We start from the raw sequence: 16,547 nt of genomic DNA, 5'->3' as shown, positions 1-16,547 counted from the left end.
TAATTCTTTTATCTTGATATTCTCAAATTTTATTATAATGTGTCTGACTGTGGGGTTCCTTATTGCTCCCGTTTTGCACTACTTTGTGAGCTCTTTTCAAAGCCAAGGCTTTTCATCTTTCATTTATTATAGCAAATTCTACCTCCATTTTTTCCCAAAGGTTCCTTCCATTCAGTTTTTATATTGTTCACTTCTCTCCGACTCCTGTTATCAGATGCCGCTACTTGCACCTCTAACTGCCATTTCTTTGCTTTTATATTTTTATAAAAGGGCCTATCAGTCCTTTCCTGCTTTTTTCTGAGTTCTTCAAAATGATCTTCCGATTGACTAATTTGTTCTTTCTTTCTTAGTATCCCTTGTTTTTGTTTTATATTGCTAATATACGTCTTTATGGTCCATTTGTTCTAATGATCCTGCCCTTGTGGTATATACTGCTCAGGATGTTGTCTTGCCTGTAGAAGAAATGTCTCTCCAAGTGTTTGTTTACCCAGTTCAAGTGCCCCTGGGATCAGCTACCCTGTCTGCTGACCAGTCTGGGGAAGCATCAAAACCAGCTGTGTCAGGCCCTAGGGGTTGAAAGCACCAGGGGGACCCCAGTCACCACAGAAACAGGCAAAGTCTCCTATCTAACCCTTTAAGGAGAAACATGGTGGCCAGCAAGCAGGCTAGATTTTTAACAAACTAGTTTTGAGGTTTCACTGAGAGGAGGTCCATGAACACCTATCTTGGCTGCTCCCCAGCCTCCGCCAGGGAGCCTCCAACCTCCCCAACACAGATCAGCTCAAAGAGGCTTTGGTCTCTTGTTTCTCACAGTTGTTTGTCTGTTTGTGTGTTACTTACTAGAATCTGTATTTCCCTCTTGCTTCTAGAGTTTCTCCAGGGTTGACTTTGGGGTAAGAACCAGCAGTCCTAAGTTACCATCGTGGCATGAAACAGAAGCTCTGCTGTGACCCCCAGAATAGCTTACTCCTTCCTTCTTGGGCTTTGCTTCTCACCTTTGGCTCAGCTGGCTGGAAGGGCCTCATGGAAGACTATTTGTGCCCTTTGAAGCTGGTATTTAGCTGAGCAGCTACCAGGCTGAGGGGCCACCCAGAACCCCTGTCTCCTCCTCATGTTGGGCCCATCCCACACAGTGTTGCTGTGTCTATATGCCCACAGCTGCAGGCACAGGGAAGCAAGGCCTTGGCCTTCTCTCCTGCACTCAAAAGTAACCACTGACCATCACTGCCAGCAGGCTGTGCCCTCCACAAGGACAGTTCTGTTCTAGACATCTTCCACCCCTGGCTGTGTCACTTTCAGTTTGTTTCTAAGCCTCTGTTACCCATGTGTCAAGTGAACCCAATGATAGGTATGATGAATAAAATGAGGGATGATGGGGATGATGGAACCATGGCTCCCTACTATGCCAGCATCTTGGCCTTGGGCTTACCCCACTACGCAACCTATGCTTCCCTCCCTTCCCCTTTACATCAGTCGGTGCCCGAGAGGAGGGGTTGGTTGAGTGAAGACACTGGATCACTCCCTCACAGTCCTGCTTTCCTGGGCCTCTGCCTCTGATCATCCAGGCAGAGCATCTGACTCTCTCCTTCTCATCAAGTCTCCCAGGGGACTTGTCCACCCAGGCCTCAGCCAATGAGCAACCTGATGCCCCTTCCAAGGGCGCTGCCACACCTTTCCATTAACTGCACCCCGGGACACCTGAGCCACAGGTATACATGACATTCAAAGTTAATCACCGTGTCCTTCCTCTTCCCAATGCTGCCCAACATGGGGCGAGTGGAGAGGCAGTCCCTGCCGGCCCCAAGAACAAGCATGGGGCCACATTCTGAGTGCCTCTTGTCTGCCAGGCTAGGATACCCCAGAGGGGGAAGCAGGCTCAACAGCGCATGAGGATCCATGTAGGAACTTGGGCATGGAGGAGCCTCTGGTTCCATGGTTGGGGGGGCGGGGCTCAGAAGCCAGGGAGTAGTAAGCAAAAGCAGATGGCCAAAGTTGGAGAGTTGCCCCAAGATGGGGAGAAGTGGTCCTCACCTGGGAAAAGTTCTACTGATTCGTGAGCTGCCTGGGAAGTTTCTGGTGGTTGCAGTGGGGAACCGACTGGCACTTCCTGGAATGGGGGCCAAGGATGCTAAATGACTTGCAAAGCTCAGGCCCTCCCACACTGTGGGGACTTGCCCCTCACTTCCCCGGGGGAGCCCCATCTGACAATCATGGTGGCAGCTTTGAGCAGCAGCATTGCTTCCTGAGCAATCCTTTCCATCCAATCTCCACGGCAACCTACAGATGATGAAGCTCTGGCTCAGAGAGCATGTATCCTTCCCAAGGGCCGTAAGTAGCAAAGCCAGCATTCTAAGTCCATGCTTCAATTAGGTTATAAACCCATTCCAGAGGCAGCAGTAGGAAGCTGCTCCTGGGCCTGACCCCCACCACCGTTCAAGGCCGTGTTGGTCTTCCATGTGCCCTGCCACCACTCCTCCCTCTGAGGAGTAGCCAGCAGTCTAGCAATGACTGACCAGCAGTGCACCCCCACAAAGCAGGGGAGGCAGCCCTCCACCCCCTGCTCAAGGAGGGCCCAGGGGCCTGGGTCTGCTCAGCCCTCAAAGAGGGTCTGAAACTGCACCTGTGCTTACACCTGCCTCCCCAGACTGGAGTAGACAAATCCTAAATTTCCTCGCTGGTCCCTGAAAGAGACAATCTACCTGTGGTTCCAGAAGAAGCTTGGAAAAAGCATATCATTGGCCCCTGGCAAAATTTCTGAAGGCCCTTTTGCTTTTCAGAAAGTCTCTTTTCTCATGTTTACTGTGCCCAGGGCCCTCAGGAACCAACTCAATGAGATACAAAGAGCACTGGCCTGAGAGTCCTGAGAACTGGTCTACAGTCCTCCCTGAGACATTAACAAACTCCATGACCTTGGGCTGGCCACTCAACCTCTGGACTTCAGATTCCCCTTTTGTAAAATGGGGATAAACTCCTTGCTCTGCCTGCCTTTCAGGACAGTTGCGTGGCTGAAAAATGAAATAGAAGACAAGATAGCAAATGTCTCTCCCTTCTCTGCTCAGACAAGGGTGAGAGGGACCGCTGCAGGCTGGCCTGAGGAACCTGAGTAGGGAGGAGGTGGCCTTGGAAGAAAGACAATGCTTCAGACAACAATGGGTGGAAACAGAACCTGGATGTGGTGTCTCCTTTCCCTGAGATTGGAACCTGAGCCCCTGCATTTAACCTACAGCTCTAGAGGAGGAGGGAGGGGGGAGGGAGGGAGAGAGAGAGAGAGAGAGAGAATGGCATTGTACCAGGCCAGCAGCTAGCAGAGGCCCCTACCCTGGGGGAAGGAGAGTAGTCCCCACACTGAGCCCACCCTAAGCCAGTTTGATTTGGCTCCAAGCCAGGAGCAATGTGGACCGGACTCCAGAGGTGAGGCCACAAGAGCAACAGTACTTGTAGGAATAATAAGAAGAGCAGCTGCTATGTAGTGAGCACCTAGTGTATGGCAGGATGGGCTGAGAACGTCACACAAGCATTATAACTCACTAGGTTAGAATCATTCCAGGTGATAAGTAGCCACAATCAGGGTTTGAACCCAAGTCTATTTGATTCCAGCACGTACGGTCACTTGCAAAGTGAACCTGCCTTCAAGGGGCTCAGTCCAGTGGGGAGAGGGACCCAGTACAGTCAAAGATGGACCACAGGTCTTCTGAGCCCAGAGGAGGGAGAAGTCATTAGCCTGGGAGTGAGGAGGCCAGAGGCTGGCCTCACCTGCCCACCTCACTTGTACCTGGAAGTCATGGGCTCTGAGCTCCATGGGGCTAGGAATGCACCTGTCTGGTTCATCAGTGGCCTGGCCCCCAGCACAGGGCACAGGAAATATTGCCAAGTGAAAGAATGAACCAAAGAATGAACCTAACTTGAATCTTGGGTCTTTAAATTCCCAAGACAACCCCTTTCCATTGCATTCTAAAGCTTTGCAACACATTCCAATTTCCTCTCCAGATCTGGAGGACTGTCCCTTGCTGATTTAGGATATTTCCAGACATAGTCAGTGAGGAAGCTCGAATAATCCAGGTCATCCTCCAGCTCCTCAGGGAAACCTTTCCTTGGGTCCTAGATCTCTGGGGCTGATAGGATACAGAACCCTGCCACCCGGGTCAGCACCTGCCAGGTCAGGGCCAAGGCTCGGGCTGGCGAACTAGGTCACTGCTCCTCATTCCCAGGGATCCTGAGACCCCTATTCTGAAGGGAGGTCCTCCTTTCCTCCTCCAGCCCCTAACAGTTGCTGCCTTACTTCTGCCAATGTTCCTATCATGGTCGCAATTTCGGGTCTCCTGCAGAACCAAGAAACGCCCCTGCCTCCTGTACTGTCCACAGTGCCATGTACAAAACCTGGCACAAGGAAGCACTCAATAAACCCAGAAGGTGTTCAGAAAACATTTGCCCCTGAATGGGGTTTGCTGGTTGGTGACATCTTGAGTGACAGTGTTTGGCTTAGCTACTATCTGAATCCCCTAGAGTGTTTGGAGGCTGGCAGGGTAAAGAATCTTAAATGCTGCATGGATTCCCTTGGCCCAGTCTCTAGGCCACCAATGTTCAGAGCACCTCAGAAACAGAAGGCACAACTTTCAGCTGTTGTGGCCACAGGAAGAAAGTCAGACTGGTACCTTCTCAGGCTGGAGAGAGGCCCTTTGTTCCCAGAAACCTCCTGTAGTGTCTGCAGCAGCATCCCCAAGAATGCCAGGCTTCCAGAACTCTGGCTTCCAGAACTAACAATACAAGAAGAATCACTACGATAGGCCACCATGTTGGTCGTACTCTCACCCTGGGCCAGGTTCCGTGCCGGCGCATTGCCAGCCTCACAATAACCCCAAGAAGCAGTACTGTGACCCTCACCTCCACTTCACAGAAGAGTAAGCTAAGGTGTGGAGAGATGAACTGACCCACCCAAGCTCACTCGCCGCCAGCCCAAGCAGCCATTTTGAGGCTCATTTGTTGAGTACCTACTGTGCCAGGTGTAGGGAGACCTCTGTGGACAAGACAAAATTGGACCTGCCCACTCTGCTCATGCTCTGAACTACTCTGAGAGCAATAGTCAAGGTATCTCTGGAGTTCTTGGGGCAACAGAAGGAGAAGGAGCAAAGCATCGGTGTGTGGAGAGACAAGGCCCGGGGCATGGAGCCCAGCTCTGCCACTGATGTCAGGCCTCCCCAACACAAGCCTGACTCTTAGAGAGACTGCATGGGGGAGTGTCACAGTTATCTAGAGCTGTGGAACGTACTACCCCGTTCTCCACATTCTAGGGTTTCCCATGATTCTGTGGTTGGCTGGGCTCAGCTGGGTAGTTCTTCCACAACCAGCTGGAATACCTGGCAGTGTCCCTGTGGCCTTGGGTTCTCCAGGACCTCTCTCCACGTGGTCTCGCCAGCAGGGTAGCTTAGACTTCTTTACCTGACAACTGACTTCTGAGAGGCCCTGCTCTTATCTCAACTACTAAGCTACATTACCACATAATAGCTGAATTACTTTGGACAAATTCGTTCTGAGCCTCAGTTCCATCATCTGCAAAGTGGGGATTAAATTGTATAATATACGTAGAGTGTGGAGCCAATGCCTGGCACACGATCAGCACTCAAGAAATGAACATTTTGGTTGCTGTCAATCTAGGATTGTCAGAGCCACAGACTATCTCTGAGATTCAACCTCAGCTAATCTCCAGCTTCAGGAGAAGGTGCAGTGTGGTGGGTCAAGATCTGAGCTAAGTATCAGGAGCCTTGAGTTCCAATCCTGCCTCCACCGCCACCCAGCTGTGTGTCCTGCAACACCTCTCATACCCTCCACATCCCCCTGTGTGAAAGAAGCATGTCTCGGCCATATGCTGTGAGCCTGGGTTATTAGCAAAGAGAGCTCTGAGAAGTACCTAATTCTACCCAGATGTGCTCTGTGGGTTCTGAGGGGGAGTGCACAGGCCCAGGAGCTCCTGAGCCCCCAAACCTCCCCTGTGGTCTTCCTGTGCTCTCTATACATCAGTACACATCTCCCCAACTGGTGGAAAGGAAGTAACAACAAAAAGGAGCAGACAATGAGAAGAAACAACCTTTTTTTTTTTTTTTTTTTCTGGTAAAAGAGAAACGGGAAATAAGCAGACCAAGGCAGAGAGGTGGTCAGAAAGTGATGGCAGGAGAGGGAGAGGCGGTGCAGGGTCAGGGAGATGAGAGGGTCAACTCCAAACAGGTAGAAAGTCCCCACAGGGAAAAACCAAATAAAATAAGTCATGCCTCTAATTTTCCTTGAAAGGACTTCTGCTGATCCTTTGTGTTCACTTCATCCATGTAACTGCTCGACACCCCTCCCTGACGGCACCACTTCCACAGTGACCTCCTTTTCCTCCTAGTCTTTCTCTCCTTCCAAAGTCGAGACCCCACCCACACACTCTCAGGGGGGAGCAAACACCCACCTGCTTCATCCCCAGGAAATGCAAAGCTCAGAGGCTCCACAGGCCTCTTCCCGCAGCACTATGGCTGGTGAGTTGGGCCTTCACGAAAGAGCTTATTTCCCTGCAGCTCAATTAAAAGCAACTTCATTAAGAAAACCACACACTCAGCCAAGCTGGAGGCATCCAGACAGCAGGAGCAGAAGCGCACTGAATGAGGCCTGCAGGCCAGGGCCTCCAAAGTCCTCCCCAGACCTGGCTCAGAATCCTCTCCCTCCATGGCCTTCACCCTTCTTGGACTGCTTCCTCCTCTCTCACCTGCTCACTCCAGCTGGCCCCTCCCTGGGACTGAGGAGAGTGACATAAGGCCATTTTCCTGAGACAGGCCCTGTCCGCACCCTGTAATGTCTTGCCAAGCTGGCCTGGTGCCCCCCAAATGTCCAGGTTCCCAATCTGGGAAAAGGGCGCTTTGCAATGGCTTGCAAGGCCAGCTCCCAGAGGGCCCCCCCTGGGTCTGCTCGGCCACCACCCACAGAGTTCTCTGAATCATGTTCCTTCTAGAGGCCTGGCTTCTCTGTGTATGAAACAGAACACGGGAGCAGCCTTTTGAGTTATAGTAAAGACTAAATGAATTAGTGAATCTAAAGCATTCAGACCTTTGCATAACAAAAAGTCCTTTATAGGGGCGCCTGGGTGGCTCAATCAGTTGAGCATCTGCCTTTGGCTCAGGTCATGATCCCGGTCCGGGGATTGAGCCCCACATAGGGTTCTCTGCTCAGTGGGGAGTCTGCTTCTCCCTGTCCTTCTCCTTGTGTTCTCTTGCTCTCTCTGTCAAATAAATAAAATCTTTAGAAAAAAATTCTCTATAAATGGCAGTTATTAGTAAGATTACTATCGTTACTACTTCTTTCTAGCCTATCGGCAGTCTGGATTCAGTGGGTATGAAAATGAAACAAATTTAAGTCACTGCTTTCCACCTGTTCTGTCAAAATCCCATTGCTCCCATCTCTTAGCGGCATGTGAGCAGACCTCAGAGCTTTCTGGTCATCTTCAGTTACTCATGGTCCTGTCCAGAAAGGTTTGCTGTCCAGGCTGTTCCAGTCTGGCATCTTCTCTGGGCCTGGGCCTGGGCCTGGTCTTCTCGCTTCTGTCCGGCTTGTGGCTCCAAACATGGATACCTGCTCAGGCCCTCCGCATCCTCTTCCCGCACCAGCCTGGGGTGGTGGACATGGTCTGATTCGGGGGGGGGGGGGGGGGGGGGCACCGCCCACTCTCTGTGGTGGGGCAGCTTCTCTGGCGAGCTCCAGCCAGCTCTGGAAGCTGTCAGCACGGCCGACCTGCGAACCCTGTCTGTCTGTCTCATAGAGCACCGTGTGGGTGGGTTCTGCGGGGAACCTGAGCGGCCCACCATGTAGTAGGGATTTCCAACTGAGGACTTGACCCCACCCCACCTCAACTCCAGCCCTGGGTCACCCAAGCTGAGGACCCCTCCCCTGGAGGGCAGGCTTGCTGAGCCTGGCTGCCCTTCGTAGCACCCACTCACTTGGCCCCACAGAGCAGAAATCACACACTTGACACACACTGCACTGGCACTGTCAGGCTCCTTATGGCCATGGTGCCTCACGGGTCTCCCTAGAGGTCTGAGGGACAGACCAATCAGTCTACTGCCCGGCAGATGTGACTGGCAACTTGCATGCCAGGCCTCCCTTCCTGCCAGTGCCTTAACCTCTCTGAGCAATTCTCCTAGGAAGGGGACACAGAAATGCCTGAGATGTGACTGTTGCCACCGTTCCCTTTCCCAGTCTTCTTCATACCCCAGAAAGAAGAAGGGCTGGGATGGGGGTAGCAGGCCTTTGAAGAAGCCCTGAGGCAGCTGCCCGGTTCTGCCTATTGGCAGCTCTTTTCAGAGGATGGGTACTTAGCACCTCTAGCCTCTATTTTGGGCCCTCATTGCCATTTCTAGGACATCAGGAAAAATCCCACTCAACTTCCTACTCATCATTATTATCGATTTAATAATGAAGCCAAGATAGAAGTGGGGAGGGTAAATATAGAAACAGCATGTTGGAGACAGGCTGCCTCTCCTCTGTGGACCTGACCCTAATAACACCAAACAGCTAAAATCTGTCCCCAGAGTTAACATTGCCAGGGTGAGGGGTGATTTGACCTGAATGGGGGAGCCCAGGACCTCTCGCTTAGACTGACCAAAAAGATTCTGGCCAGAGAGAGCTGGAAGCTTATAACTCCACTCAGCACACAGCAAAAACTGAGCCTATGCCCACAGTCCTTGCTGTTACCCTGGAGCCCACTCCATCCTGGCTGTGCCACCCACTCCTGAGTGCACCCCAGGAATTAAGCTGAGAGTCAGAAGTACTGGTTAGGCCCAGGTTCTTGCACTCACCCCATGACCTTGGGTAGGTCACTGGACGTCTCTGAGCGCCATCTTTGAAAGAGGCATGGGTCACAATACCCATGTTACAAGGTGGTGGTTGGAATTAAATGAGATTTTCAGTGGGAACTTTATCCCTGTGGAGCACTGGGCCGAAGTGGAGGGCCACCCTACCAGGGATCTGCCTCCTAAGCCTCAGCCCCCCACCCCCCCGCCATCATTTCCATCTAAGGCCACAGCTGTCTCTCTCTCCCTAGACCTTCCGGTGGCCAGTGGCCAGCAACATCGACAGCAATGAGATACTCGAGATTCAGATCTTCAACTACAGCAAAGTCTTTAGCAACAAGTAAGTGCCGGGTGGGAGAGGTGGGGCCTAAAGGGACTGGGGCCCTGCCTTGCTCCTTGGGCTGCCCTCTCCTTTGGGCTTTAAAGGGGACTCACACCCACAGCCTACCCTGGATTGACTGTCAAAGACCCCCTTCCTGGCTCTCTCATGTTGTCTCTCAGAGTCCCTCTACCCTCTCAACCATTGTCAGCCAAGAACCCCATACCCTCCCATTCGCTCCTTTTGTCCCCAGCTCCATCTCAGTTTTCTGTCTCCTTCTTTAAGTCTTCTGCTTTACACCATCCCTGGGTCACAGTAACCCAGCAGAGGAGTTAACAGAATGGCTGATAATATACTTCAATAGATCATCTACCGCCTTGAGGGCAAACTTGCCAAACTGCGGCAGTTTGATGTAGTAGTTTGGGAACCAGGAAAGCCTGATTGCAGATTCCCAGTGCAGCCATCTACTGTGTGACCCAGAGCTGGTTACATAACCTCTCTGAGTTCAATCTACTCGTTTGTACGAAGTCTAAGTATATACCTCGAAGGAAGCTGTAAGAATTAAATGAGATAGATATCCATTCATTTATTCATTCATTCATTCCCCATATGTTTATGAAGTGCCTACTGTGTGTCAGGCACTGAACCAGGTGCTGAGGATAGCAAGTGCCTACCCTCGTGGAGCTTACATTCTTCAATGAAGCACACCTGCCACATGAGCACTATCACTACTAAAGGTTTAGTAAAAGTAGTTCCCATCCATCTGTCTGGGCAATAAGCAGAACTCAGATTTGAGCAATCTGGAATGGTGGCTAAATATAATAAATGTAAAGTCCTGTTTGGAGATTCAGAACCAATTGCTTTTATACCAGCTAGAGGGGGTCATGGATGAACAGTAACATGTCCAGAAAAGCATGGGGATATTACTTGCTGAGAGTGCAGTATTACTCATTAGTGGGAGGAGATTACAAACAAAAGAAAATCTGACCTAATCCTAGGTCATATTAATAGAAGTATAACAATCAGAACAGGGGTAGGGGATGAGGGTTCCACTGGCCTCATGCTGGCTGGAAAGGATACCAGTAGGCAGCGCCTTGGATTGCCAGGGGAAGCGACTTAAATCTGATGAGGGGATGAGAGCCTCAAGGAGAAAACCACAGAGGACATGGATATCCTTCCATCTATCCATCACTTCCATCCATTCATCCTTCCATCCATCTTTCTGTCCATCCATCCTTCCATCCATCCTTCCATCTATCCTTCCATCCATTCATCCTTCCATTCATCCTTCTGTCCTTTCATCCTTCCATTCATCTAACCATCCATCCACCCATCATCCATCTATCCACTCTTCCAGTCACTCATCAAACATTCACTGAGCAAATATTCTGTACCAGGCAGACACTGTGCTGGAGGTACTGAAGTGAGAGATTAAGTCACCACACCTGTGCCCTCAGAAGGTTTTCTGCCATTTGGAACAGGAAAAGAGATGTGTGCCCAGAGGCAGGACCAGGACCAGGTTGCATTGCTGGGAGACAGCAGACAGCTGAAAGGTAGCCAGAGCTCTCAAGCCAGTGAGCTGCTGGGAAGTAGTGAGCTCCTCATCACTGGGAGAGGCCAAGCAGAGAGTAGACCACAATGTTGTGGAGGGGATTTTTGAACTGGGGTGGGCTGAACCACACAGGCTTCAAAGGTTTTTATTGGGAGCCCATAACATCTCAGCTGAGCATGGGGTGTGGGCATTTTAGGCCTCCTGGCAGGACCAGAAGGGAAGATGTTTAGGGCAGAGAGGCAGCCTCTTGGCTTGTTGGGGTATCACATCATTCAGGCAGCTGCTATGACATCCATAAGAGAGGTTATGAGATACCTCACCAGGCGTCCCCAAGATGAAGCAAAACTTTCTTCCCTGGGGTGAGAGATTGGGTGATCTGTGAGTACAGGAGAAACAAGAACAGGAGAAGGGCCCAGACACAGACCAAAGTGGGGGAGGAAAAAAAGAATTGGAAGCTGAGGGCCAGGAGAGGCATCCAGGCACCCCAGCAGGGACCCACATGCAGGTTTCAGAGCTTCCGGGAGCCTCAGCCAGGGTAACCCTTGTGCACAGATGAGGAAACTGAGTCTCAGAGAAGATACTGAGAACACTGGATGGTAGCAGGGCTAGTGCTAGGATGCCTATCTTCCTTCTCCCTTTCTAATCCTGGACCTCCCAGAAAACCAGGGTATGTGAGCAGTGATTATGGAAACCACTGACACGAACAAGATTGGTGTACTGTTTACAATGAAAGCCGCTAGACAGTCACAGAAATGCTGGAAACCCTTGGAAACATCAAAACTCCTACTATAAACAAATCAGAAGTATTTGTTAAATTGGGAAATTGAATATCATCCCAGTGAATACATTGAAACTTCAGACTTCAATTAGTTGTTCTGAAATGCCAACAAGAGAGAGCCAGAGCAGGGGAGTCCCTAACCTATTTCTCCCCTTCTTCCTCTTTCCCCACCCTCCCTTCCCCCTACTTAAGAAGCAAGAAACCCCTCCAGGGCAGGTCTGGGCCTGCTGGGAAAGGGTCCTCTTATTTTCTTGGAAAGGATGGAAAAATGGAGTGGCCATCTCGAGGACAGCACAAGGCCCATCCAGACACAGGCCAGCTTGGGGGTTGGAGTGGGAGACAGGGTGCTTGGAGTCAGATGGGGCTCAGGTCTCCCCACCCTGGAGTTGCCAGGCTCCTTCTCATTGGCAGCTGAGCGGAGGGGGAGCCTCTGGGATTTACACTGAGCTTAGGAGCCACCAGAACCACACCTGCGCTTGGGACAGTGCCTGGCCACTCGCAGGTCCCCGCTTATTTTGTGGAATGAGTGAAGGAATAAATGCCCCCATGGGGTCAGGAGGCAGAGGGTGTGCAGGCTGGAGCAGTCTGGAAGCAGAAATTCAAATGGTCCTTCTTCTCCGAAAAGTTTAGGACACTCCAAGGTGACAGCCAAGTCACGTGGCTGATGCTTTTGGGGAAACTGAGGTAAAGGAAGCTGGTATGAGAAACAGAATTTATGGGCCTGATCTCATCACCACCTATCTCAGAGAAAGAGACTTGTTCTAGAAGCAGAAGGTGGCTTAGAAGCTGGGCCCTGACCCAGTGGTGGTAGGGGCTGCCAGGAGGATGAGACATGGTGTGAAGGAAGAGACCCCAGGAGACGCCAGGTCTGCCCAGCCTGCCTTGAAAAGGTCCTCCTTCAGGAACCTTGGGCCTCCTGTGAGGACAAGGTGTCAGGTCCAGAGGATCTGGGGTGTCCCCCTTTCCAGTCCGGAACGGTTGATGAAGAATGGCCTGATGGAAGTGCCAGTTTCCTGGGACTTCTGAATAATTCAGGAGCCAGGAGAGCAGTGGTGGCCTGACCAGGCCTTGGGCACTTGACACGGGCTCCCAGGGGAAAGCAATGAATTATTGACAGGCCCTGGCGCCTGGTTGCCGCTCTATTGTGGTCATTCTCTGGGCCCATCCATGCCTGACGCCCCCCTCCCTGCTGCCCCAGCTCAGCCCACCTGGCCACTCTGGGGAGGGGGGGAGCCAGCCTCCCCCGCGGCTGTGGGCTCTTAGGGGATGCCCTCTTTGTGATGGGCAGTTTCAGTGGGCCACGTAAGAGAGGCTATCAGAAGACAAAGTCAGGTCCCATCTCCTTCACCTAACTTGGGAAAACTGAGGCCCAGCAAGGGTCCTGGCTCAGGATCACACAGCAGGGGCAGGGCAGAGCTGGCCTTCAGCTCAGACCTCCCGACCCCCAGGCTCCTTCCCAGAGGACAAAGGGCCTCACACCTCCACTTTCCAGAGAAAGGCCCCTGCTGTCTGAGGGCTTAGGGGCACACCCTGCCTGGTCACCCCAGGCCCCACCCTCCCAGGCAGCTCCTCCCTGCTGACCCACCCCAAGGAGAAGAGGCAACAGGCAGACCTCACTGGGTGTGTAGCCAGGGTGGGCAGGGAGGTCTCCGGGGTCACCACACAGGCCCGAGCTGGGGCTTCCTGCACCAGCTCCCTCCCTAAAGGAGGGAGGGCTGTGGGGGGCATCTTGTGGGAAGCTATATTAGCACACCTGTTCTAAAGCTTTGTTTTCACAGCAAGCACACCCTGGTTTTGCTTAGATGGTACATTTTGGATGGACCTGTTAAAAAAAAAAGCTTTATAAAAATGCTTTTCTTCATACTTTACATAAGACTGAGATCATCTCAATCATCCATAAATAAAATAAAAACACTGGTTTTTATTTTCATTTGGAAGAGGTTGGGGGAAACTTTCAGAAGTGAAAGCCCCCCAGCCAAATTATCCCCTGGGTTCCAGGGTCCCAGCCCCACCCTCTGGGCCTCAGACAGACCCCTGGCTCTGTGAGGCTGCACATCTGCCCCCGGAGCCTACCCTGCAAGGAAGACCTTCAGACCAGCACCCCGTGGGCCGATAGCACCCCCTCCCTTCCTGAAGTCAGTGGAGGGAGGACGGGAGGGCCTCTGAGCGCAGCAGTGTCAGAGGAGTTTCACTTGAGTGCTCTCACTGCCTCCCAGTAAAGCAGGTAGTAGCACCTCCTTTGAGGAGACGGAAAAAAGCAGGGCTCAGAGAGGTTGGAGAGCTAGCCTAAGTCACACAGCTGTCTACAGGGCCAATCCGCTTCTGCCTGACTCCAGGGTCCAGGCTCTTTCTGCTGTCTACACTGCTCCTGTTAAGGATGATGGCATCCAGTCTGTGTGTGGACAAGGCTTAGACCAGGGCGTGAGGAGTGGGGAGTTTGCCAGGAGGTGGGCCACATAGCAAGTGTGGTTAAAGCAGTGAGAACAGCGGTGGAGTAGCGAGAGGCCCATCACAGAGCGTCTAGCAGGGGTGGAGGACATGCTGGGCAAGCCTTCCTCTCAGGCCCTCCAAGTCTAGGGTCTGAGACTGACCTCAGTTAGCACTTGTGGGGGAATGGCTCCATCCTGCCCCCTGGGGGTGTCTTGTCACATTGCAGCGTCTCTGCAGATCCTTCCTCTGCTGTGCTGGGGCAGCTCCCAGGAAAGATGTGCCTGAGGGTCGGCACTCAGCAGGTGCTCAGTGGGTCCTACTAGAACTAAAAGGACCCATTGGCAAAGGGCAGCAGCGGACAGGGATCCCAGCCGGCATCATCAGCGTTACTTGGAAACTTGTCAGAAATACCTATTCTCCGGCCTCAGACTCCGGGCAGCGGCTGGGCCCGTGGTGACCTGGAGCTGGCTCTTACCAGCTCTAAGGGCAGATGGTGCACATCTGCCAACTCGGGGTTCAGCAACCGTTGGAAGCTTGCACTCGGCCGTTGGTGGGAGTACTGACACCACAGAAACCGGCAGGAGCCACGGGTCAGGACTGTTCTTCTCCACGGCCAGTGAGTTGTAAACAGTTCCCGGCACAACCATGGATGGGCAGGTCCCAGTCGTCCATGTTTTAACGAGCCCTCCGGAAGATTCTGTTTATCCTGAAGTTTGAAAGCCACTGATTTAAAACCAAAAGAAGTGAAGCTGCCAAAAGACCTGTATTTTTCCTAACTATAGTCTGTTGTTAGAATGTCTACACAGTGCAGAGGCTGCAAGCCCACTGCCTCCTTGTGTCATAAAGACAAAACCAAGACTCAAGGGCAGCTGCTCCAGGTCCCATGACCCCATCCCAGCATTTCTCCTCTGTGGGCACTGCCCAAGCCAGGGAGAGGCTGGGACGCAGCCAGAAGGGAGGCCTCCGCTGGGCTGGGTCTTAGAAGCACCCAGAAGCAGAGTCGGGCTTTCCAGTGGAGGAATGGCGTGGAGCGTTTTGCCCTCGAGGAGGCAGGGCAGCTGGTGGATAGGGCCCTGAGCTTCAGAGGGAAGCATTTCCTATTTGTCCTCTCTGGCTGCTCCCACCACTTCCTCCCCTCACACAGATGGGAGGCCTTTTATTTCCCCTCAAGATTTATTTATTTATTAGAGAGAGAAAGCATAGTGGGGAGGGGCAGAGGGAGAGAGAAAGAGAATCCCAAGCAGACTCCAATGCAGGGCTGGATCCCACAACTCCGAGATCACAGCCCAAGCCAAAACCACAAGTTAGCCACTCAACTGACCGTACCACCCAGACACCCCAAAGGAGCATACTTCTAGCAAAACCATTTCACATTCTATGTACATAAAAAGCCATTTCTCACCTACCAGATGGTAATAAATTAAAATTTATATTTTTACTTTTTAGGCTAGGTAACTTATAAACCACATTTATTTCTTATAGTTCTTTTTTACTCTTCCTTTTTTGTTGTTTGTTTTATTCATTTATTTTAATTTTTAAAAATATTTATTTATTTATTCATGATAGACATAGAGAGAGAGAGAGAGAGAGAGAGAGGCAGAGACACAGGCTGAGGGAGAAGCAGGCTCCATGCCGGGAGCCCGACATGGGACTCGATCCCGGGACTCCAGGCAGGGCCAAAGGCAGGGGCCAAACTGCTGAACCACCCAGGGATCCCCCATTTATTTTAATTTAAATTCAATTTGCCAACATATAATAGAACACACAGTGCTCATCCCATCAGGTACCCTCCTTAGTGCCCATTGCCCAGTTATCCCATCCCCCTACCCACCTCCTCCCCTTCCACAACCCTTTGTTTGTTTCCCAGAGTTAGGAGTGGGGGGCCTTTTTTAAAAAAACAGTGTTCACCTTCTGTGTTCCTCAGGAAGGTATAGACATCAGTCATGTCCATTAAAGTCAGAATTCACCGGATGCCTCATCTCACTAGGATGTGTCCCTTCCCATTTTCTCGGGCTCCCCTTCCTCCCCTGTAAATCAAGGGCAGTCCCGGGTGATGTCTAGGCGCCCCCCGCTCTCACACACTGTGGGTGCCCCCTCGGTCTCTGCCTCTTCAGCTCAAGACAATGCATACGTTTTAATCTACCCCATGTGGAATCACCATGGGAGAACATCTCTCTGAGTGCCCTGTTCTCTTCCAGAGCAATAACCTTCAAACCGTAGGGTGAAATGAGGTTCGAGTCAACTCAGTCAGCATTTATTAGGCACCCACTGTTGTTCATTAACTCAGCCAGCAGATACTGAGATGTCCTGTGTGCTGGAAATATCAAATCGAGGCTGGAAGTAGGAAAAATAGCCACCACCACCCCGGCCCCCTCACTCTGCTCTGGAGAGGCTCACAGTAGAGCGACACCCCTCAATACCAACCAGACCGCTCTGGCAGTGCTGACTGTGTGCGAGATGCTCTGAGGGTCTCAGCTCTCTAAACAATCTGGGGAAGTGGGGATTATTGGCTCATTTTAGGAGAATCCAGACTGAGAGAGCCTGAGTTGTCAGGGAAGCAGGTAACTTGCTGGTGTCAGAGGCTGTGCTCTTCATAGCACTGTGCTCCCCTCCTCTGCTGTCAGGTGGGATATGTGGGGTTTCCACAACCAGATG

General features: G+C 51.8%; 1 protein-coding gene and 1 long non-coding RNA gene across 13 annotated transcripts in view; one reads left to right on the top strand and one right to left on the bottom strand.

Moving 5' to 3' along the window:
- Positions 1 to 16,547, top strand: part of OTOF (otoferlin) — a 100,759-nt gene that overhangs the window by 25,592 nt on the left and 58,620 nt on the right. For 9 of the 10 annotated variants that reach the window (XM_049095441.1, XM_049095439.1, XM_049095440.1 and 6 more), the window contains exon 3: positions 9,065 to 9,153. In XM_049095441.1, the coding sequence (XP_048951398.1) occupies positions 9,065 to 9,153 (89 nt within the window). Of the gene's footprint in view, positions 1 to 9,064; positions 9,154 to 14,357; positions 14,509 to 16,547 lie in introns of those variants that run through there. The other variant, XM_035700473.2, reaches the window with a different exon arrangement.
- Positions 6,124 to 14,615, bottom strand: LOC112664664 (uncharacterized). Of its 3 annotated transcripts, none has more exons than XR_007402895.1 (3): positions 14,054 to 14,615; positions 13,216 to 13,284; positions 6,124 to 7,246 (listed from the first exon to the last, which is right to left on the bottom strand). It is a non-coding gene; the product is annotated as an uncharacterized LOC112664664 (long non-coding RNA). The 3 variants fall into 3 exon arrangements; XR_003139874.3 differs by lacking the exon at positions 6,124 to 7,246 and adding an exon at positions 11,671 to 12,141; XR_004805987.2 differs by lacking the exon at positions 6,124 to 7,246 and adding an exon at positions 12,194 to 12,378.

This window comes from Canis lupus, chromosome 17 (genome assembly GCF_003254725.2).
Source record: "Canis lupus dingo isolate Sandy chromosome 17, ASM325472v2, whole genome shotgun sequence".
Taxonomy (NCBI): Eukaryota; Metazoa; Chordata; class Mammalia; order Carnivora; family Canidae; genus Canis; species Canis lupus.
Note: the sequence above shows the minus strand (reverse complement) of the source record. Positions and strands in the feature narration are given on the sequence as shown.